The sequence below is a fragment of the Thamnophis elegans genome, chromosome Z, assembly GCF_009769535.1.
Source record: "Thamnophis elegans isolate rThaEle1 chromosome Z, rThaEle1.pri, whole genome shotgun sequence".
NCBI lineage: Eukaryota > Metazoa > Chordata > Lepidosauria > Squamata > Colubridae > Thamnophis > Thamnophis elegans.
The window spans coordinates 52,048,997-52,072,034 of record NC_045558.1 but is presented as its reverse complement, the minus strand read 5'-3'; the positions used below and the strand labels follow the sequence as shown (position 1 = coordinate 52,072,034).

Genomic DNA, 23,038 nt, shown 5'->3' with positions numbered 1-23,038 from the left:
CTGAACAAAACACGTAAGTTGAAATAGCAAGACTGGGCCAAGAAATAGATTTTCAGAGGTTTTATGGATTGATGAGAGTGACTCTTGATGGATGGATGAGCAGTAATGGGCACAGAGCTCCACTTTGACTCAAGATGGCAGCAAGGTAGAGGTGGGGTACTGGTATGGGCTGGTATTATTAAAAATGAGCTAGTTGGACCTTTTCAGGTTGAAAATGGACTCAAAATCAACTCCCAAAACTACTGCCAGTTTTTAGAAGACACTTTCTTCAAGCAATGGTACAGGAAGAAGTCTGCATCTTTCAAAAAGATGATGATTTTTACTCCAGACAATGCTCCATTGAATGCACCGATGTACTCCACTGTAAAAGCCTTAAAGATAAAATAATAACGACATGGCCCCCTTCCTCGCCTGACCTAAACCCTATTGATAATTTATGGGCTATTCTTAAATGGGAGACTTACAGTGAAGGAAAACAGTACATCTCTCTGAACAGTGTCTGGGAGGCTGTGGTTGCTGCTGCACAAAAAGTTGATTGTTAACAGATCAAAAAATTGACAGACTCCATGAATGGAAGACTTATGACTGTTATTGAAAAGAAGGGTGGCTATATTGGTCACTGATTTTTTTTAAAAAAAATCAGAAATGTTTATTGGTAGATTTTCAGTTGTTTATTAGTCTCATTTTAACAGATGCAAATAAACAAGTGAGATGGCAAATTTTTATTTTTCATTTAGTTGCATAATTATTCTGCTTAGTAATAGTTGCCCAATAATTGTGAACATATAGATATTCTCCTAAGAAAGCCTTTACTTTCTTAAATATTCAGGCTTGAGGTTTATTAACATTTTGGATTGATCGAGGCACTGTACTGGCTCAATAATCAAATTAATCCTCCAAAATACAACTTGTTTAACAATTGTGCTCACAGTGCAGCTTTTCAGATCCTGAGCTAAGGGCTTAAATAAGTGCTGCTTTCTGCCAGTACTCTATCCAAGAGAAGGAGAGACATGATCAGCTTGTTATTATATTGATATTCTCAACTTACGATCAGAGCAGAATTGAAGACATCAACTTCCATCATTAGCTAAGGCAATTATTGAGTGAATCATGCCTGACTTTGCAATCTTTTGTAATGTGATCATTAAGCAAATCACATAGTTGCTAAGTGAATCTGACTTCCCGTATTGACTTTAGTTGTTGGGAGCTGATCAGTCGCAAATGGCAATCACATAACTCCAGGATAAAGCAACTATTGTAAATGCATACAGGATTAATTTTGATCCCATGACTGTGGGGAGGCTGTGGAAATTAGTTGTAAGGACCAGTCATAAGTCATTTTTTTTTCAATGCCATTATAAATCTGAGACATCATTAAACAAATGACTATTAAGCCAAGGACTACTTGCATTGATTGGCTAGATTGGAACTCAAGGATTACTTGCATGGATGGATTGGAAGAGGCCTCAAAAAAGCAATGTCTTCCATTTGCAAAATACCAATCACAGCACTAGGAACAGCAATAATGCCTAAAATAACTTGAAGCAACCAATCATTGCTTTTTGTCTTATGTTTGGAACAAACTTTCACAATGTGGCTAATTCATTTCATATTTAAAATACGAGCACAAACATTTCTAATTTGGAACATTTTGCATATCTCTAATTTGAAGCAATTGCAGATCAATTTTCCAGTCGTATATACATTTATATATATTTTATGGAATGCGTACATTAGAAATGCAAGGTGGTCACATTGATTTCTATTTCATTTGGAATTTAACAAACATGAACTTAATCTAAAGAAGGCAATATTTATTCTTTAGTGATGGACATGACTGTATTAACTTTAAAAAATATGTAGAAAGAAGCAATGTCTTTTATAATAGTGTACTACTAAAAGGAGGAATCCTTGTAAATATCATGGAAAGTCAATTGAAAACATAACTGATTCTAATGAACTACATATTCATTAACCTTGATCCTGCTCATTTGAAGAAATTCCCAGGGACACATCAGTGACGTTCTCAGGATTCAAGTGAGTAATAGCATCAGAAATTCTGTCCAGAGAAATAAGGGCCACTGCAGCATACAAATGGCCAAGGAATCTAAAACACCAAAAGCATAGTGAAAAAGATCAGCCTAATGACAAGGTACCTCATACAGGCAACTACTGTAACTAATGAAAAACAGAGAAATGTGGATTCTTCTCTTAATAGAAGCTTCATGGTATCTAATTTGGACATAAAATTCAGTAGAAAGCGATAACTGCATAAAATGACAATTGCTTATGTATTTAAGGAGTTGTTCCACACTGTTTCTTGGTCTCCAGCTACTTCTACAAATCTATTCATGACTAGAATAACTGACCACTTTCTTAAAGATCAGCTGCCAGTCAAAATATTGTTGGCTAAATACATGGCTGGGTTTCAAATTCCAAGGGTGGCTAGTATTTCTCACTACCCTCACTGTAAACTCTACTTAACTTTATTGGTAAAATGAAAGAACAAGAAAATAAAAATCAAAATTGTGATTTAAAGGCCCAAAAGGTGTAGATGTATAAACATTGCATTTTCCTACATCCACTCTAACCAAACATTTCTTTTTTAACGATCATCCTACAGCTGAACAGGGGTAACACGAACAGCAATCATGGTAAAGTGTGGCTGTCTGAACAAGATACAGAATGGTGCTAGGTGACTATTCCTATGTGGTGCAAAATACTATCTGTTTTTGAATTGGAAACGCTGTCTACAATGGTAATAAAACAGCTTTTTATCAAAGCATTGTTCACTCTCCATTGTTGATTACATTGAAGGCTGTGCCTATATTATATATAAAGAAATAAAATATCCTATTAATATGTAACAGTAGGGACAAGCATACTTAAGTGATCCTGAGAGTTTGGGCTGCTGAAGAAGTTTATCTGCATGACTCAGAGCCATAAGGTTGTCTCCCAGTGCCAAAGCTACATAAGCACTGCAGGCAAGTATGGAACATCTGGCAGAGAAAAAGAAAGTATATTTAATTTATCTATACATATAGCTATCAGGATGAGTACATTTTAGCATATTTTAAAAAAATTGCAATAGAAATCACTTATATTAGATCTGATCTAAGAAATCTGATGTTTTCTAGAGCTTAAACCCTCTAGCCACTAGATAGATAATTACTGCTTTTGGCAGTTTTTAAGCCCACTTTAGCTTCAGTAATAAGTCACATTAATTCATGACAGGATCAGGAGTTTCTTTATTTCTGGATCCTGGGAGGCATGTTCTTTAATTATACATGAGTAACATGAGAAGCTTCTCTATTGCACTTTCCCATTTCCTTTGTACCATACCCAGATATCATTTCAAATCTCATTCTTGAAAAGCTTGCCAAGGAAAGGAGGCATGCAGCAGTTGCAGTTACACAAAGGAATAGGATATGGGCTTTGTATGAGGGGCTAATCATTCCTGTAGATAAATTCAACGGAAACCAAGCCATAAAGATTTTGCAATGAATTGATTCCAAACATATCAAGTTCACACTGATTTTCATATGCATACACATTTTTAGTAGACTTTTTGTGGTTTTTTTAATATCAATAGACCCATTATTATGCCAGATATATTCTGCAGGAACAGATACATAAATGTAGCAAGCTACATATTATTTTCTCAATCTTCCTTTCCCACTGTCCAGAAATAATAATAGAATCACAGGCTGTTTGCAATCCAAATGTTAGGCCCCAAGAGTCCATACAAATGCAGTTGGTATATTCCAATGGCTTTCTGCCTCCTCACCCTAACCAATTTTCTCGAAGTAGCTGCTTGGATGGGCAGTGAAACATCTAAAACCAATAAAAAAATAAGTCCAGTTGCCATGACACAACTTTTAAACTTCTAAGAACTTAATATAATGCTTATTAAGCATAGCATGATACTATGGAGATAATTGAAACATAAATGTTATAAATGAATAACCATTAGCATTTCCTCAAAAAGATACAGCATATCATTTATTTGATAAAATATTAATATTTCTCTTTTGTGCAAATTTTCTAGTCACAAAGGTTTTCTTTGGGTTTTGAAAACAGTCATTAGTATTCAATGGGACTAAATTATGGAGGAATTAAATTCTTCCAAACAGGAAAGCTCATACATGAGAATAAAATCTCTGAAAATCTTAAGATATTGGAGTATAACTCCGACCGATAAGATCGCACAGACTGGGCCTCCTCCGAATCCCATCCGCCAGTCAATGTCGACTGGCGACTACACGGAGGAGAGCCTTTTCTGTTGCAGCTCCGACCCTGTGGAACGATCTCCCCGTCGAGATACGCACCCTCACCACCGCCCAGGCCTTCCGCGCAGCCCTTAAGACCTGGCTATCCCAACAGGCCTGGGGATAAGTCTCTAATTTGCCCCACCCGAGTGTTGAATGTTGAATGCAAGTTGTGTTTTTATTACTTTATTTATTTTGTTCACATATTGTTTGTTTTGAATTGCACCCCCTCCCTAATGATTGTAAGCCGCCCTGAGTCCCCTCAGGGAAAAGGGCGGCCTATAAATCCTAATAAAATACTAAAAAAATACTAAACTGATATTTTGTTTGTCATTATTCATGTAACACACTGAAAAAGGATCTTCAGCAATAAATATGAACTGTATCAAAGAGAAGAACTAGGAAACCATAAACTAGAGGTTTGTGACTAGGTTTTCTAACTGCAGATTTAACATTCTCCAAACAAGTCTTCAGATGATTGGGACTGTAACATTTAGTTACCATGGGTACAGTTAAATCATAACTTGCCCTCCTGCTTAGTTTCAATCAAGAATCTCACTGCAATTATGTTATTCACTGAACAAAGACCAGCATACAATATAAAACAAACTAAAATGTACTTATCTTTTTGTCATTTCTTCATAATATATGAAAGATAGATGTTCATATTCTTTTTAAAAAGGTACTTCTTCATATTGTCACTATTTATCAGAAACTTTTTGTATGATTTTTAGCTAATTCTGGATGGATGAAAAAAACTTACCTTAGGTTTTCTAATTCCTGCTTTCTCAATGGAGAAGATGGTGGAGCAGGAATAAATTTGTCTCCTTCATGACTTTTACTACTGAAATAAAGACACCATGAGTAGCATCATAAGGATCAACATAACAAGTTCAGCACTTTCTAGTTACTAAGGAAACCCAAATTAAGCATGTTTAAAAAGGAATAAAAAGGATTAGAATCATTATGACAGTAAAAAAGCTTTTAAAAATACATTTTAGTAGAAAAAAATATTTTAAATATTAATATCACAGCAGCCACTTTGTAGAAAACTGGAATTTGATGATTTATATTCCTTGCAATCCCTTAAAATAGAATAGATCTAATATATATATATATATATATATATATATATATATATATATATATATATATATATATATATATATATATATGCATCAAAAAATCTATACAAAAAAAATACAATTTTGAATATGTATAAATATATATAAATAAGCAAAAATTAAATATATACAAGAAACACATATTCAAAAACATTCTACAGATGTAAAATAGATTAATTATTCTTCATATTTTTTGTTGCTGTCACACTTTTAAATATCATATAAAGAAGATATATTTTAATTTTTCAGTGAATGATGATTCTATGTGACAGAAGAATTTCTCCTTTGAAGTCAAAAGCAAGATGCCACCAAGTCAATTTAAAATTGAGATGAGTGAAAGGATACATTTTAAAATGTCAAATGTATCTTAAACATATTAAAAACCATTCAGCAATTTTTTCTCCCAAAACAAAAAAGAAAATATGAGATAAAAACAATGTTGATCAACACCGAACTTCTTAAGTCTTTATGTCTTTGTTCAAAATATCCAAACCATCATTTAAGATTTTTAAAAAATTTATATGTCCTGGAACTAAATGTCCTGTTAAGATTATATTATATTCTACACTACTGCTATGACATTTATGAAATAGCAAAATGCATACAATCTGAAGCATTCCTATACTTTGCTAGTGACATAATACCAATATGTGAAGGAAAGAACAGAGAATATGCTTGGGAAAAATGAATTTTTTAACGAAAATATTTTAAGAATTATTTTATGACAATTTTTCAGGGTTTTTTTAAGTTGATGTTGTAAGACTTTGTTTCCAAATTTAGAGCACTGTATTACAACTAGCAGTTTCCCTAGCGATGAAAAGAAAATTGAACAGATTGTATTCTTCATATCAGAAAAATATCTGTTATCTTTGATTGAGACTAGGCGGTTGTACCAGCAGACATTTGCTGAAAAATTAGGGAGATTGAAACCAGTGAGTTTTTTTAATGGGGAACCACTAAGAAATCCCAGGCTGTAGACTAGATTGGGAAATTAGAAAAACATCCCAGAAAATTCAATAACAACCCATTTCTCAATTGCTGCCAAAAAAACTATTTATAAAGTGTTTATAAAGCTCCCAGGAGCTGAATGTGACTTCAAGGATATGTTTTCCACTCTCTTTTATTTTATGTAAGTTAGAATTATTTTTTCAATAACAACTGATCAAAAAAGCAAATAGCTTGTCAATTGTTCACATATTCCCTTTATAATAGCTTCTTGAGCATACCCTGCATTTATTTTTCATAGTGAGAACACAAATATTTTTCCTATGTCACCATTCAGTGTTACAGTTGTAATATATTCATTTCAAGATAACTTCTGCTTACTGTTTATGTGCAAAGTAATCCCCCCCCCCAAATTCTATCTACATTAGTTACCAAACAAGCACCATAGTGTCTCACTTACTTGCAAGCTTCATTATTCTCACTGCCTTCATTTCCACTTAGCTGATTACCAGCTTTAGATCCATTTTCTTGCTTTGGCTCCTGCTGATCTTCAGGAAGCAACAGCAAAGCATTTCTTAGACAAATTGCTGCAAACTCCATGCTGGCTACAGGAATAGCTGAAGATTGGCCATCACTTGAAAAGGAAATTAAACAATGTATTAATTTTCTCTCCCCTTTTTTATCCAGTTTGTTTGCATTATGTATATTTTATACAGTGCAATCATCAATACATTATTTTGTTCTTCAGCTAGTTTGTAAGAGAGTCTGATATTGTTTTAAAGTTGAGACACAAGTGAACGGCCCAAGCATATCCTGTGGCTTCTAGAGACAACTAGAAATTGGTTATTTGTATCCCTAGTCAAGCACCTTAACTACTACACAACACTGTTTGAAGACAGTTTCAAAATGCATCTACTTTAAAAAAAATACATTCAAGTCAATTGGAAAATTTACAAAGAAACTGAAAAAGGATTTTTTATATCAACCAATAATTAAAAAATGCGTTATTTTGTATCCTGAAAACCTCTCTTTTAAAAGAACTTTAAATGAGCTAAACTAAATAATTTACTAAATAATATAAATGAATTCCACATTCAGAACATATTCAATTTTCCCAAGTCAAAGTCAATTGTAAAGAGTATCCTATAAATAATAACTAAATTTGATATACTTTCTATTTATATATTCAAAGGTCTTGTGGTAAACATGTAAGAAGTGTTTTTTCCACATATTCATTTTTGCAAACATTTACAGCAATTATGCCCAACCTATGATCCAAGTGCCACATATGGCGCTGGACAGGTAATAATGCAGCCCCACAAGATGGAAAACTTTTAACATTATTGTGTAATGTATATACATTATTATGTATGTTATACGTGGCCCAGGAAAATTCCTCTTCACTCAAAGTGGCCCAAGCAAGCCAAAAGTTAGATACCCATAATTTTGAGCATTTCCTCTAAAAAAAATTTTTAAGATGAAATAAACAAAAATAGCAAAATATAACAACAGTTAAGAAATATTCTAATCAACTACTCTATTTACAATGAAATAAAATATTATCTCAAAGTACTTACTTATAAACAATGTTCTGCACGGACTGTGATGCTAAGACGATTTTACGATGATAGCCCTGACCTACAATGGACTGTACAATCCCCTTTTTGCTTGGAAGGCCCTTTGTTTCTTGTTCCAAACTCTATGAAAAAACATTGATAATATCAAGAGACTGACTCTTCCTGCTCCAATCCAGAATTTTACCCAGTCCTGGTCATGGAATCTTTACGGCTGCTATTAGGGCTAGGGTTATTACTGGGGCCAGGGTACAAGATGTTCCAAGAAGGCCAGTTTGCATATTAACCACAGGTCACCAAATAAGGCTAGAATTGGGGCTCAATGTATTACTCCTACACAACTGAAGAAAGAGCAATAATTGTTCCTGTGAGTTTCTTATGTTATTTACATTCAACATCATCACCACTTTAATTCGCCTCAAAAATACCATCTAAATATAGCTGTCATGTGATCATAAGGAAATTCCCCCCAAATTATAACATTGAAAATCAAGTCATTAATATTTTCTGAACTGAGACACAATTTAATCTTGGCTGCATAATATCATTTACTGGTTTTAATATGGTGGCAAGTCAATCAAGAGTTGCTACGTGTTTAATATAAAATGATTGACTCTATTGACTTTAGCTTATGCAAAGGTATACAAACTGATTATTGTGTTGTCATCAACAAATTATGGTGTTTTACATATGCAGTTTTTCAAAGTGGATTCAGATTGAAATATCAGTGCACAAGTATGTAATCTGCTGATTACAAAGAGAAAAAAGAAAATCCAAAACAAAGAAAGCCTTTTCAGCTTCTCTCTAATTTTGAGTTGAAGGATGTGAGAGGAGTGATTGGTTTTTCTCTGATATCAGGTCGTGCATTTCTAATATATAACATAAAAGCTTGACATCCTCGATAAACTCTCAAGCCTCAGCAATTTTTCATGACTACTGAAGCACAAAATATGGTTATATTTTAATTTACATTATTCAAAATCTCTCCTTGGTAAAGGTATATTGCAATTCACCAAAGCAGATGTAATCAACCTTCTTCTGCATAGGGGCCAGAGTCCATGTCTGTAAGTAGTTGGTAAGTCATTCTCTCCCTCTCTCTCAGATGAATACATTTGGGAGATGCAAGTGTATGGGAGGATTCTTTAGAGCAAACCACAGAGATGTGTTTCTTTCTTAGGGGAAAGAAAATGAGGCATGGCCAAAAGGGAAAAGGAAGGCATCTTCACCCTCTTAATTACCAAATCTTTAGAGATCAGTACTATGTCCATAATGATCCAAAAGAGTTGTTCTTTTCTCTCCTCCTTCAGCATAAGTTTAAGGAGATAATCAGACAGGCTTTCACTTCAACCTTCCACTCAGAGCTCTTCGTTTATAGTTTTTATAGTTCAGACAGGAACAACCCTAATTAATTGAAAATCATATACTTTTGATTTCCCTTTTCATAATCAGACTTTGCAGTCTCCTGAACTCCTGTTCATGCAGGACTAGAGGAAAAAAGTGATTTTTTTTTAAAAAAAGAACAACTTCAATAGTAAAAGGCAGGTTATCAAAAAGCTATTTAAAAATCCATGCTTAATTTTAAAAGGCAATAAATTTAAATTTAATTTCCAGTACAAAAAGACCACTGGGAAAAAACATCTTACCCCTTTATTAGCAGCAATACAACATTCAGCTATTCTCAACCACAGGCGAGGATTGGAATGATAAACCTGGACAGCTTCTATCAGGCACTCAAAAGCAGCTAGTGGCCTCCCAATATGTAAAAGCTGAATGCCACAGTTATATAGCAACTCATAACGCTTGTTGGTCAGTAACGTACACATCGGTCGTCCTGAGAACTTTTTACCTGTGATTAAAAACTGAACGTTAACTGTGCAATTTAAGAGGACAGATTCTTATTGGATAAGAACAAATTAACTTATCCTCTACTCAAGAGAAGCTAACAAATATCAGTAATGATAAATCACTATAATTCAACCATTTCCTTTAGGTTGATTGCTTTATTTAGAAAGTCATCACATATTTTTATAGATCAAAAATGTAGGATGAGAAATAGAGCTCAAAATCCTGGTCCCTAGAAGTTCCTTTCTTATTAAAAATGAAAGTTTCTTATTTCAGTAGAAATTCAAATATTATCAAATTCAGATAGGACAATTTTTAGGAAAAACTGCCTTCTCCTAAAGTATCAATGTGCTCATCAGTTATTGCATATTATTCCTTTTTTCTATTATTCACCTCAACTTTGTGTCCTTTCTGATTATATAAACTCAATTCAAAAATTCTAATCTATACAAAGGCTCATTCTAAAATTTATAATTTAAATCCAGAAAAATTGTGCCACCATTATACATTATCTTTTTTAAGCCTGAGGTTTATGATTATTGCCTTTCTCAACTTATCCATTAGTAAATATTTTTGCAGCTGATGAAATCAATTCAAAAATGCTCTTGGGATCTTGTGACTTGCCCTAAAATATGATCTATGCATCAATCTAGATTTACATTTGAAGAAATTTAATATATTATGCTGCGTATAATTCTACTTTTTGTATTTTATTCCTTAGTCACAAACAAAGCTAGAAAAATAATTCTAAGGCATTCCATGCATGTTAAAAAAAACCTAACAGTTCAATTTCAAAAATTAGAAAAGTCAAAATTCTGAATTTATTTTGTATTTTATTAATCTATTCATTAGTTCTTACAGTGTATTTATTACTTGCTTTCTTTACCTGGGTCTGTGCCACCTGTCCCAAGCTGTGCACAGGCATTATCATTTTCTTGCAAAGCCTTTTTAAAATAGAAAATCCCTAAGTTGTGTTTTGCCATAGCAAAATGGATGCAACCAAGATTATTCCAGAACATGCACCGTAAACATTCTCCTAAGAAAAAGCAATACCGAAATGAAATTATGGACTTTCTACGGGAGATGGGCAATATTTGATTTCCTGTACATTTATTTTCAACATTACAAGAAGACTACACATTTCATTCTATTTTCTTTCACATTCACTTGGTCTTTTACAAACCAGCAGTCACAGTTCATCATGTTCAACAACATTAAGCCCTGCATTGACCAGTGAAAGTATCTCAGTATTATTTCTTCAAATCAAACTCCAAATGCTGTTTTTTCTTCAAAAGTTTTCTTGTGTTTCTTGCGAAGAAAAAAGTATTTTTAGTTTAACTAAATTCATATTGATTTAATGAAGTACTTTAATCTGAACCGATAAGGCAACAATGTGTTACAAAATTTAACTTGGATGCAATTAATTTCAACAATGAAGTGAAAATTATTTATAAAAATAAGGACTTGTGTGTTCAGATTGTAAGTTTAATCAGACATCATATGGCTTTAAAAGGTAGCTGGAGCTACTGGTTTAACCACTGTGAGACTCCTGAGGCTGTACTATAAACCTTTTCACATTTACAAGACTTAATTAAAGATGTATTTTGTTGCTTAATAAATCAATGGAAGTGGTCTATTAAGTGATACCTCTCCCAGATAAAATATTTAGAATTTATAAGATGTTCAACAATAAAATATTTTATATATTGCAAGTAGAAATAAACACACTTCCAAGGAAGACAGAAAATATGAAACTCAGATACATTCAGCCAATGTTTTATATCAAATCAGTGAAAAAAAATTAAACTATAAAGTGATTTGTACCTGTCTTCATAAATCCTGGATGTTCAGCAATATTTGAGCTGTTCAGGAGCTTTACAGCTTTCCGATAATTGCCCCTTAAATACTCAAAGTTGCTTTTCAGAAAAAGTGAAGGTGCAGACTGTGAAGGGTATAAAAAGAAGAGTTACTGGAGCCTTGAAGGAGCAGGGTTGGAAGCCCGAATTAATAACACCAGAAAAGCAAAAGCTGCAGAAATGTCTAACTTTGACTGTCAGAAATATACCACTAAAATCTACAATTTCTAGTGGTCTGAACAGCTATGAAAAAAGTTCATTTAATATTAGACAACCATTGAGTCATCATTTCAGAAATATTTCCTTAGTAGAGAAACAAAATGACCACAGGTGGGCAAAAGAGCAGTATAAACAAAAGCAACTTCCAATCTCCTGCTGGCTTCTCAATTGACTTTATTAGAAGCTGTCAGGGAGTATTGGAGATTACAATCATGACTATGATTTTCTGACTATATATATTTCTGACTATGACAGTGACTATGGTAGCATTAAAGTAGCTGCAGGTTTGCCAAATTTCAGTGCTACAAGAGTCATGGCTCATGCATTATGAGTATATTCTGTAATCAATTTGAATACATGATTCAAAAATTGTTACCACAGGATACATCATTTTGTTCAATTGAAGGTTACAGTCAATACAAGACAATAGACAATATGCTTAAGACTAGGAATAATCTAAACTGCCTAAAGTTTGTGCAACAGGAAGAAGCTGAGTTCAACGCAGAGATGTTATTGACTTTCTTTTTTTTATTTCCTTTGTCTTAATATATTTTAGACTGTGTTTGTTAAAAATCTACACCATGTACGGGCTCTGGGAAGTCGGGGGGGAGGGAGGTGGGATCTTAGGGGGGAGGGGGGATATATAGTATGTGTTAGATTTTAAAGTAACACGATTGCACTTGTATACTGTTGCTCTTTAATTCCAGTGTAAAAATAGGACAAGCTGAATATATTAATAGATAGTAGAAATACACCGAAGGGAGGAGTAGAGGGATAGAAGAAAGAGGGGTAGAGAGGGTGGCAGAGAGGATTGGAGGGAGGGTGAGAAGGAAGGGAGGGAGTGTATTGGGAGAGAGGTGTGGTAGAGGGGGAGGGGAAGTAGGGTAGAGGGGAATGATGGTGGGAAGATGGAAAGTTGGAGGGGGGCGAAAGAAAGGGTGTATGGAGGGTCGAAGAGGTACATTGGGTTTCTATTTTGGGGGGTATTATTGACAAGAGGAATGGCTGTGTTTATTGTTTAATGTTATATGGCCCCGGTTCTGTACAGTATATGTGTGACTGTACGAAAATGAAAATGGAAAATAAAACACATTTACAGAAAAAAAAAAATACAAGACAATAGATTTGTACACCTTTCACAACTCCCATTGATTCATCATTTCAGATATATTTCTTTATTAAACAGAATAGAATGATCAAAAGCATTGGAAATCTTCTTTGCTTCTTTCCTTCCTTCCTTCCTTCTCCCCTTCCCTTTCTTTCCCTTCTCTTTCCAGCAGGTAGTTAAGTAGTTGCTGTGTACAGGAGTGAGGATTACAAGATTGGCTACGAAACTCTCACAGAACCCTGAAAATCAAGCTCACACAACGCAGCAACAGCTACTGCAATAGCCACAACTTTCTCTCATTCTCCCTTCGGGTTATGGGTTCCGAATTTTGGACACATTTTGTACGTTAGGCCATTTGAGATACCTTGGTTTAAAAATGGTGCAATGATGCATTGTTTCATCCATTAAAGGTCATGACAATGAGAGTTTATTGTTTATAAACCTAAATAAACAAGAATTAATTAAATGATTAATCAGGAATCTGGATGAACCTTTTCAAACTAAATAATTGTATTTAAAATTAATTGTTGGTTAATTGGGAAAGTTGCAACCAGACTTCTGATTCTTTTGCCATATTATGCTCATGTCGCTCTTTTCCACAATATTTTAATAAATAATTTGTTTTTCAAGGCTGAAATGAACAGCAGATTTTACATATGATAAACATGAAAAGCAGCATAACAATATAAAAACTGCAAGAGAGTTAAGCAAAACAATTAGCTGTACAATTAATCTCTAATTGTACAGCTATTTCATAATAGGATGTACCTAATGCAAAAACCAATTTTATGCTTATAGAACAACATCCATTAAAGTAATGGATCCCTCCATACTTCACTGAAGATCTGAAGGGGAATCTATTCCACTCATTAAGTACTTACATTTCCAGCTGTATTCATAACTGATTTGATTTCCCTCTTGCATGCTTTCAGAGATTTCATTTGAATGTAAGCTCGAACCTTATACTGTAAAATATAAACAAGGTTGTTTAAACATAATTATGTTTAATGAACATAAAACTTCATTATGCTCTAAAAATATTCTACTATTGAGAAACTGTACTGGTCCTAATATAAAATTAGGTGTACCATATTTTTCAGAGTATAACACGGACCTTTTTTCCTCAAAAAAGAGGCTGAAAATCTGGGTGCGTCTTATACATCAAATATATTTTTTGCCTCCCGAAGCCCCGCCCCTTCACCAAAATGGCTGTGCATACCCTTATGGAGGCTTTCAGAGACCTCCTGGGGGCTGGAGGGGGGCAGAAATGAGCAAAAAATGGACCATTTTGCCCCCCCAGCTCCAATGTTCCCTCTAATTTTTTTTCAGTGTGAGCGGAAAAGTATAGTGTTTGAGCAGCACATTTTCATGCCTGAGCACCTGAATTTTTTTCATAGATGTCACCCAAGACAACGAAATTAGTGTTATTTGAAACTCAATTCTACCATGTAAATATCCATTAAGTAAAGAAATCTCCCTATACAGGTAGTCCTCAATCTACGGACATAACTGAGCCCAAAGTTTCTATTGCTAAGTGAGACATTTGTTAAGTGAGTTTTGCCCCATTTTACAACCTTTCTTGCTACAGTGAAGTGAATCACTGCGGTTAAATCAGTAACCTGGTTGTTAAATCAATTTGACTTTCCTGCTGACTTGGCGTGGCAGAAGGTTGCAAAAGGTGAGCCCAGGACACTGCAACCATCATAAATATGAGACAGTTGCCAAAGATCCAAATTTTGATCATGTGGCCATGGGGATGCTGCAATGGTTATAAGTGTGAAGAACAGCTGTAATTCACTTTTTTCAGTGCTGATGTAGCTTTAGTCATTAAGTGAACTGTTGTAAATTGAGGACTATACTTTCCCCCTTACTATCCAACAGTCTGCAGTGATATTAGCAAGTTATGAATAAATTACCAACTGATGTAGATTAGCAATTGGGGCACTTAAAGAAACAAACAAAGAGGGGAGAGGATTGAAGGGAGGAAGGAAGGGAGGGAGGGAGGGAGGGAGGGAGGGAGGGAGGGAGGAAGGAAGGAAGGAAGGAAGGAAGGAAGGAAGGGAGAGGGAGACAGAGACAGAGAGACAAAAAAGGAAAGAGGAGAAAGAGAAAAAGAAAGGGGAGAGGAGGGCGGGAGGATAAGAAAAAGAGGCAGAAAAAAGAGAGAGAAAAAGAAAAGGAAGAAAGAAGGAAGGAAAGAAAAAGGAAAGAAAAAAGAAAGAAAGAAAAAAGGAGAGAAGAGAAGGAATAGAGGCCAAAAAAGCAAACAAGGAAAAGTAGGGAAAAAACTTTCACTGGAAAACACTATTTTTCCATCAGCGCAAAACTTTCCTAAACAAGGTTAATTTTCCGGATTTTGACTTTCCGGTCCAGGTGGACCAAGAAGCCTTTATTTTCTTTTTCTAAAATCAAATAAAATCTGCGGAGCACCAGCTTGGCTCCCCTTCCTGCGGAAAAAACCTCGAGCCCCAATGCTCCAAACGCAGAGGCTGGATTCAGACAACATGTGCACATCCGGCATGGGTTTCCACTTGCTTGCATAGTGAGCGCCTCCCACACACCTGCATCTCGGAAACAGAACCAACTGCGGGGAGCCCAGCCAGCCATGGGAGCTTAGCTGACAAACCGCGACGGAAGCATGCTCTGCACGTCCCGCGGAGAGTTGGCTGCTGCCGTTGCTGCTGCCACCGCTTCCCTCCTCAGTAACTTTGATCCAGGAGGGAATGGCCTCCCTGTCAATCAGCCACATGCCGGCAGAGGGAGCCCAATTGTAACCCTAGGCGGCCACATTTCTGTTGGCCAAAGGCCCGCCCTCCTCTGGGTGTGTCCAGGTACTATAGTATCCCGGCCCAGCTGACAGAAGCCTCCTAGCCACCTGCAGACTAAAGTCCATCATGCTAAAGATCACTGCGCGGCAGTTGGAAACGACTGCGCTGTGTTTTGTTGCCTCCTGCGTGGGCGCGCACCCGCGCACCTTAGAGGAAACAGTGCCCAGCTCCCAGCAGCACTATAAGCCTCCATAAGGCTATGCATGCAATTTTTTTTACAAAAAACGGGCCCATTTTCACGAAAAACGGGCCATTTTTTTTGCTTGTTTTTGCCCCTCCACCTCCCCAGGAACACTCTGCAAGCCCCCCCCCCCAAGGTTATTCATGCCTTTTATTTGAAAAAAAAACAGGCCTGTTTTCACGAAAAACAGGCTGTTTTGGGGAGGTTTGCAAAGTGCAAAAACTTTTTTTTCCCTTTTGGAAAGCTCTTTAACTGATTGATGAGAATTACATGGATCAAATACTGTGCCAGCAGAAACAAAGTTAGGTGCTGCAGGTTGTCAGGGATTTCCTTCTCCAGCACATAGATAAGTACACCTGGAAACATCTACCTATCTACCTACCTACCTACTGTATTTCTACCCCCTCTCTCTATCCCTCTACCTACCTACCTACCTACCTACCCTCTCTCTCCCTACCTATCTACTGTATTTCTCTCTCTCTTTCTCTCTCTCTATCCCTCTACCTACCTACTCTCTCCCTCTCTCCCTATTGTATTTCTCTTTCCCTCTCCCTCCCTCCCTACCTATCCCCTCTCTCTCCCTACCTACCTACTGTATTTCTCCCTCTCTCTCTCTATCCCTCTACCTACCTACCTATCTACTCTCTTTCTCCCTATCTACTGTATCTCTCTCTATCCCTCTACCTATCTACCTACTCTCCCTCTCCCCACCTACTGTATTTCTCTCTCTATCTCTATTTTTTCTCTCTCTCTCCCTTTATCTACCTACCTACTTTTTTTTAATTTGCCTCTTCAAAACCTTGGTGCGTCTTATACTACAAAAATACGGTAATTATATGATATACTACTCAACTCAAAATTATTCTAAAAAAACAATATAACTATAAAAGAACTGGTTTCAAGAGATGATGTCCAACACAATACTGATAATTAAAATAGCATATTAGTTAATGCCAACTGATAATCATCAACCCAGCACCCAAACTTTGTGAGCTACCATACTCCAAAACATTGATTATTTCCAAAATAATTGCAACTTTTCTGTAAACAACACAGGAATCAAAACCAGGTGAGCTAATTCTACTTTACTGTAAAGCTAGATTGACAGAACCTTGAAAATTTGAAATTATATTTCCCCCCCTCATCCATGGTTCCCTTTAAAACCTGAGAAATTAGGGAGGACTTCTTATGAACCTCTTGTCTCACCCACTATCCAGATGTGAATGTTATTTTTTTAAATCTGATCATTCCCTTGGTAGCATCTCTGCCCCATTTCCCAAGATCCTTCCACATACTATTACTATACATAGAGATCCACAAAAAGAAACTCATATATACCAACTAACTGTGGGTAAGTTTGAAAATGTATAAAGTTTCTAAAAGAAATATTTAAGCAGAATCCAGTCTTTAGTTTTACCTGATGTATCTTTGATTTTGCAGCTTCTGTTAGAGTTCCACTTTCAATCTTGTTATTGGCTTCCTTACTAGCATTATTACCTGTCTGATTACAAATCAAAAAATGAAATAGTTGCCAATTTTGGAAGCCAATGAGTATTTATTACATTAACCTTATATTTCTGAAATTGAATTTCTATTATATCTCATTTTTGCATAATTAAAGAAATAGGATATAAGTCTTACTCAGAAGCTTAAATTATGACATGTTGCATGTTTTCCTAAAAATAAGACTGCCTTAATCATCAGACAAATGGTCACAGAAATGTGTGCTACAGGGGAATACTACTGAAAACCATTCAGATGCAACAGTTAGTAAACAATTCAGCTAAGTGAACAAGTCTCATCTATTAGGGAGTGCTGTCCGACAGGGCTCAGGAAGAGAGCCTTTTTCTGTCATGATGCTGCTTGCCCTTCGGAATGACCTTCTCTCATAGGTCAGATTGGTCCTGATCTCATCAGACTTTTGTAAGGATATAAAGAAACTGTTCTGTCGCTGAACCTGGGGATTTGGATATTAATGTTGCCATGTAATGGCTGTGCTGATTTGTGTTATGCATTATTTTACTTCAGCTAAAGATTTATACAGACACACACACACACACACAAAAACCACACACACACACACACACACACACACACACACATGCACACAGAGTTGTTTTTTCACTGTTTATGCTTTCATGCCTTTAACATTAGCCACCAAGTTAACAGGTTGAAATAGATGTCCATATAAATTGCACTTATAAATAAAATAAATAAAAATGAATACCTCAGCTTTCCCATTTTTGTTATTGTTGCCTTGTGAAACCATTTTTTCCAGGACAGCAAGAAGATGCAAAGCTTTCTCAGCTTGACAAGTCAGGAGATATAAATCAACTAGTAGAAAACATACTGCCTGTGCAAATTTTTCCTCTAAAAAAACATACAAAAGGTATTTCAAACATTTCAACATATGGGATATACTTCTAGCAAATTACCTTTGCAAAGATTTAGGCTTCTCATACAAGTGTTATATGTCAAATATCTGCTCAAATGACATCTTTATAAGAACCGGAGACCAAGATGTTTAGGACACTTCTATATTACTGACCTTTTCTTGACTAAACATATGTTTATATTACAGTAATTCTAAATAAATTGCATTTGTTAATTGTAATAACAGTTTCTATAATATCAGTAAAGGACGGAGAACAATAGTCATATAAACTGAATGAATGAATGAACAAACAGACATCTTCAATTGTTATAATCTTACCAAAAGGTTCAATAAATTGATAAAGTTTTTCCCCAATTATTATGGCTTCAGTGTACTGCCGCAAATGATATAAAATAACAGCTTGATTATAATAGAGCATGCTATTTTCAACATCATCTAAACCATCCATCTCCTCAATAGCTGAATGAACCTGTTGAGAGGGGGAAAGAAAAGGAAAGAGATCCAAATATATCCGGTTGACTAATTTTTCAACAATGATTATCAAGTGACAATTTGGTTGCACACAACAGACTCTACTACAAATGGATTCAAATACTGTAAATATAACTGCATAATTAAAACATTGCTTAACCATTAATTCTTCTGAAAAGATCTGTTTAAAAGTAAGGACAGGACACAGTTAACAATGATTTTAGCCTCTGCTTAACTAACTGAAATACTATAAACATTTAGCATATGGTAAGTGCTGTTTGATCATAAAATATTAATATTGTTTCTTTAGGGAAAGTAATGATTGACCAAGAAAATAAACTAAGACAATCATTTCTAATACAATGGAATACAATTCAAGTATATTTTAAAATAAAGATCAAGAAGTTTGAGGCTCAATTTTGCTTCTTAAGATTCATCATGCAGAATCAAACACATGCACATTTTTCAGATAGTCTTTGAATAGCATGTCAGAAAAAATATTATTATTGCCTGAGAAGTACAAATCATTACTGAAAATGATTTGTAATTATTCCCCTTAATAATTTTCTTAAGTGCTTAAGAACCTTTAAGACATTAATGAGACTAGCAGCCCACCATATTCATGATTATTTTCTAATGTTCCACAGATTTCAGTCTTAGGCATCATTTATTTATTTTTGTGACTTCAAGATAGTCTTGACTCCTGGCAATTCCCTGGATAAATAACTGAAGTTTTATTGGAAGATTCTTATTGGAAGATTTTCAGAAATCGCTGGCATAAGGCATGAGCAGGACTAGAACTAATTGTTTCTAGCCTGGTAACTTCAACCATAATGGTTGAATATATCACATTGGATCTCATTATTATTATTTGCAACCCATTTATTTTGATATATCCAGATAGCATAATAAACTAAATATTTTCCAACCCTGAATAAAAAAATTGAGAATGGTGATAGAAAATTGTCTTTTGTTCTTGTTTTTTAAAAATGTAATTTTTAGAAATCACATTTTTTTAAAAGAAAGAAAAATAACAACTTTGCCTAACACAAGAAACAGCACTAAAGTTAAGTATAAGTGATTAACTCAGCAAATAAAGCAGTACCTGGTTTTTCAGTTGATTCAGTGTTTGTTTCAAATTATCAGTTGTTGTTTGATTACTTTTACAGAATTCTGTTACTGCTATGTTCAAAACTATTTTGTAATCATCCTTGTTTATTTCTTGCAAGCAGCTAAGGTGTTGTAGACAAGTATCATAGTTTCCAGCCTATAAAATCAAATTTAAGAATATAAGAAATAAACTGATATGTTTTAATACAAATTAATCAATAATTTGAAATGCTAAATGTCTTCTTATAATTACATATATACATTGCCTGCAATTAATTTTGTTTCAATGTGATTTAAATTCATTGTGGGGCCATGAATATTACACTTGCTCCATAAAAAAAACTTACCTGCTTCCATTAAAATTATATACAAGATGGCAGAACTTACTGCAATAAGACATATCAAAATTCAAGAAACACAGCATCTGTCAGTTTTCCTGGATGAACCAGACAGAAAACATGAATAGATAAACTAATTTAATTTTACTGTAAGGCTATCTTTGCAAGTCTGAAAGTACAAACTCCCCATAGCTACTTTTCATTGCCTGAACAATTAGGGCAAGTCCTTCCTAAGTTTCTTCCTCTGACTGTTAATCCATTGGAAGCTTCTGCTTATCATATGATTATTTCCCAAATAGTTTATTTTCCCTTTGTCCTTCTCACACATCATATTTTTCTTCCACACATAGAAATTTAAAACACAAGAAACAAATTGATAAATAAAAGCTAGATAGCATGTTTTGATTTTCCTATCAATACGTTTATTTAATCTGCAAAAAATGTGCTAAAGAATCTCTCACTTTCAAATGTAGTAAGTAATCTATATTAAGTCAAGAATTATCTTACCAAAAAGGCTTGTAGTGCACTGTTTGATAACTCTTTCTCTTGATCTGTAATTCCAGAAGTATCTACTCCTTCATGTTTCTCTGTTCCCTGATCTACAAAATAAGTGTTAGAAACATTTAGTTAGAAATCTCAAGCTACTTATTTATTTATTATGTCAGTCTAAACTCGTTCAGATTTTATGGCAACATTTTTGAAGAGATTTTCTATTGTTTTATTTCTAGGACTTCAACCAATCCAAGATCCTTTCTGTGTTGTAGGCAGAACTAAAACTGGATTAATAACCACAATAAACTGATTCTGTACTGAAATATTTTTACTAAATAATAATTTCAGAGTTCTAAAAACATAGACCCTGCAAGCTGTATTTGCTCACATCAGTCTTAAAATTCATAGGACATATAGGTTAATTGTTTCTGATATTGCTCATCTTCATTTTAGCTTGCTTTGCAAGATATGTTGTGTATAATGTGTATGAGGTAGAGCAAACATTTGGATGTTCAGTTACATATTTTTTTGACTTATACTGAATATTCTTTTTTTAAAACAATCTACTTCAGTCTATAGATATTCTGATTGACTTAATATCACTGCAATCAGAAATTATGATACATGATGCAAGCATAAAGTCAACAGCCTTTCTGTATTGCAGTTAGAGATTGGGAAGATATGAGATATAACGGTAGAATGCAGCTACTAATGTCAAGAAGAAAATAATTTGTATTCTGTTAATTCATAAAGACCACTATGGAGAGCTGGTCTCACAAAAACTAATATGAAAGACAAAAGTAATGTACTAGTCTTTTGTATTCTTTATTTTAGCTTTCTATTTATGAAAAAAGACAAAATACAATGAGATGTATTGAGAGACTCCTACTGCCCTGTCTGAAAATATACAGGTAGTCCTCAATTTATAATTACAACTGAGCCAAGGTTATGAGCCGAGGTGGCGCAGTGGTTAGAGTGCAGTACTGCAGGCCACTTCAGCTGACTGTTATCTGCAGTTCAGTCACCGGCTCAAGGTTGACTCAGCCTTCCATCCTTCCGAGGTGGGTGAAATGAGGACCCAGACTGTGGGGGCGATATGCTGACTCTGTAAACCGCTTAGAGAGGGCTGAAAGCCCTATGAAGCGGTATATAAGTCTAACTGCTATTGCTATTTGTTGCTAAGCAAGGCAGTTTTTAAGTGAACCATGTCCCATTTTACCACCTTTTTGTCATTGTTAATTGAATCACTATGATTGTTATGTGAATCATAAAGTTGTTAAGCGAATCTGGCATCCCCTATTGATTTTGTCAGAAGCTCCCTGCAAATTGTTGCAAATCACAATCCAAAAACAGCCTTGTATACTGTAACCATTGTAAATACATGCTGGTTGCCATGCACCAGAAATTTCATCTTCTGATTGTGGGGATGCTGCAATGGCATGTGAGAACTGGTCATAAGTCACTTTTTTCAGTGTTGTTATAACTCTGAATGGTTATTAAATGAATATTTGTAAGTCTACGTGTACATTACAACAATGAAGATGAAGTCGAAGAAATCAGGATAGTCTACGAAGTCAATGTCCACCACCACAAATTCCACAATGGAAAGCAAGCGAGACATGGAAAGAATATCACTTTATTATAGCTTCTTAAAAATCTGGCACAAGAGAAAATCAGTTCACCTTACAAAACATCTCAGTATAACACAGAAGGGAATGCAATTTAAAACCTGGCCTAAAATGATATAAGATTACCTATAAACCTAACTTATGCATTTTTAAATTTTAGAAAATGTTCGCCCGAAACTCTTTTAGGGCAAAAAAGAAGCCACGTCTTTAGCCTTCTCCTGCATCCATTCTCTTAAGACAGACGTGAAGCCGCTCTACTACCCGTCTCCTGAAGCTCCTTAGCCCCATATAACTTGGACACCCACTCGACATGCGTAGATATATGGGGAGACACCTTCCAACCAATGGTGGCACAAAATCCTCCAGTGAAGACCATCGGGGGAAGCGGGTAACTGAGAACCCTTGCCTCGCCCTACAAGACCGCTCTTTTGTCCTCACCTCCGCCTTTGTCCGCTGCCATTGATGCCGCTGGAACCGATCTATCAATACCTTTGCAGATATTGATATAGATACACACAGGACTCCCGGCAGCCGCGGTCTCCACCGCCACCTCAACAGCCCAGCCTCAGAAGCGTCGGCTTGAGAAAACAGAGGTATGGAGGAAGAACACACACACACACACACACATCAGTGCGGACTCCCTCACCTTCCGATGGGAT

General features: G+C 35.2%; 1 protein-coding gene across 1 annotated transcript in view; it reads right to left on the bottom strand.

Moving 5' to 3' along the window:
- The window catches only part of CNOT10 (CCR4-NOT transcription complex subunit 10), a 29,758-nt gene extending 6,726 nt beyond the window's left edge, over positions 1–23,032 (bottom strand). Inside the window, exons 1-15 of the mRNA XM_032235615.1 lie at positions 22,818–23,032; positions 20,767–20,858; positions 19,917–20,078; positions 18,659–18,809; positions 18,173–18,315; positions 17,363–17,446; positions 13,818–13,901; positions 11,578–11,695; positions 10,640–10,789; positions 9,555–9,757; positions 7,915–8,036; positions 6,798–6,971; positions 5,032–5,112; positions 2,886–2,999; positions 1,977–2,107 (exon numbers count right to left, since the gene is read on the bottom strand). Coding sequence (XP_032091506.1) covers positions 1,977–2,107; positions 2,886–2,999; positions 5,032–5,112; positions 6,798–6,971; positions 7,915–8,036; positions 9,555–9,757; positions 10,640–10,789; positions 11,578–11,695; positions 13,818–13,901; positions 17,363–17,446; positions 18,173–18,315; positions 18,659–18,809; positions 19,917–20,078; positions 20,767–20,858; positions 22,818–22,839 — 1,831 coding nt within the window. The 5' untranslated portion in view covers positions 22,840–23,032. The remainder of the gene's footprint in view (positions 1–1,976; positions 2,108–2,885; positions 3,000–5,031; positions 5,113–6,797; positions 6,972–7,914; positions 8,037–9,554; positions 9,758–10,639; positions 10,790–11,577; positions 11,696–13,817; positions 13,902–17,362; positions 17,447–18,172; positions 18,316–18,658; positions 18,810–19,916; positions 20,079–20,766; positions 20,859–22,817) is intronic.
- Positions 23,033–23,038: the final 6 nt, after the last annotated feature.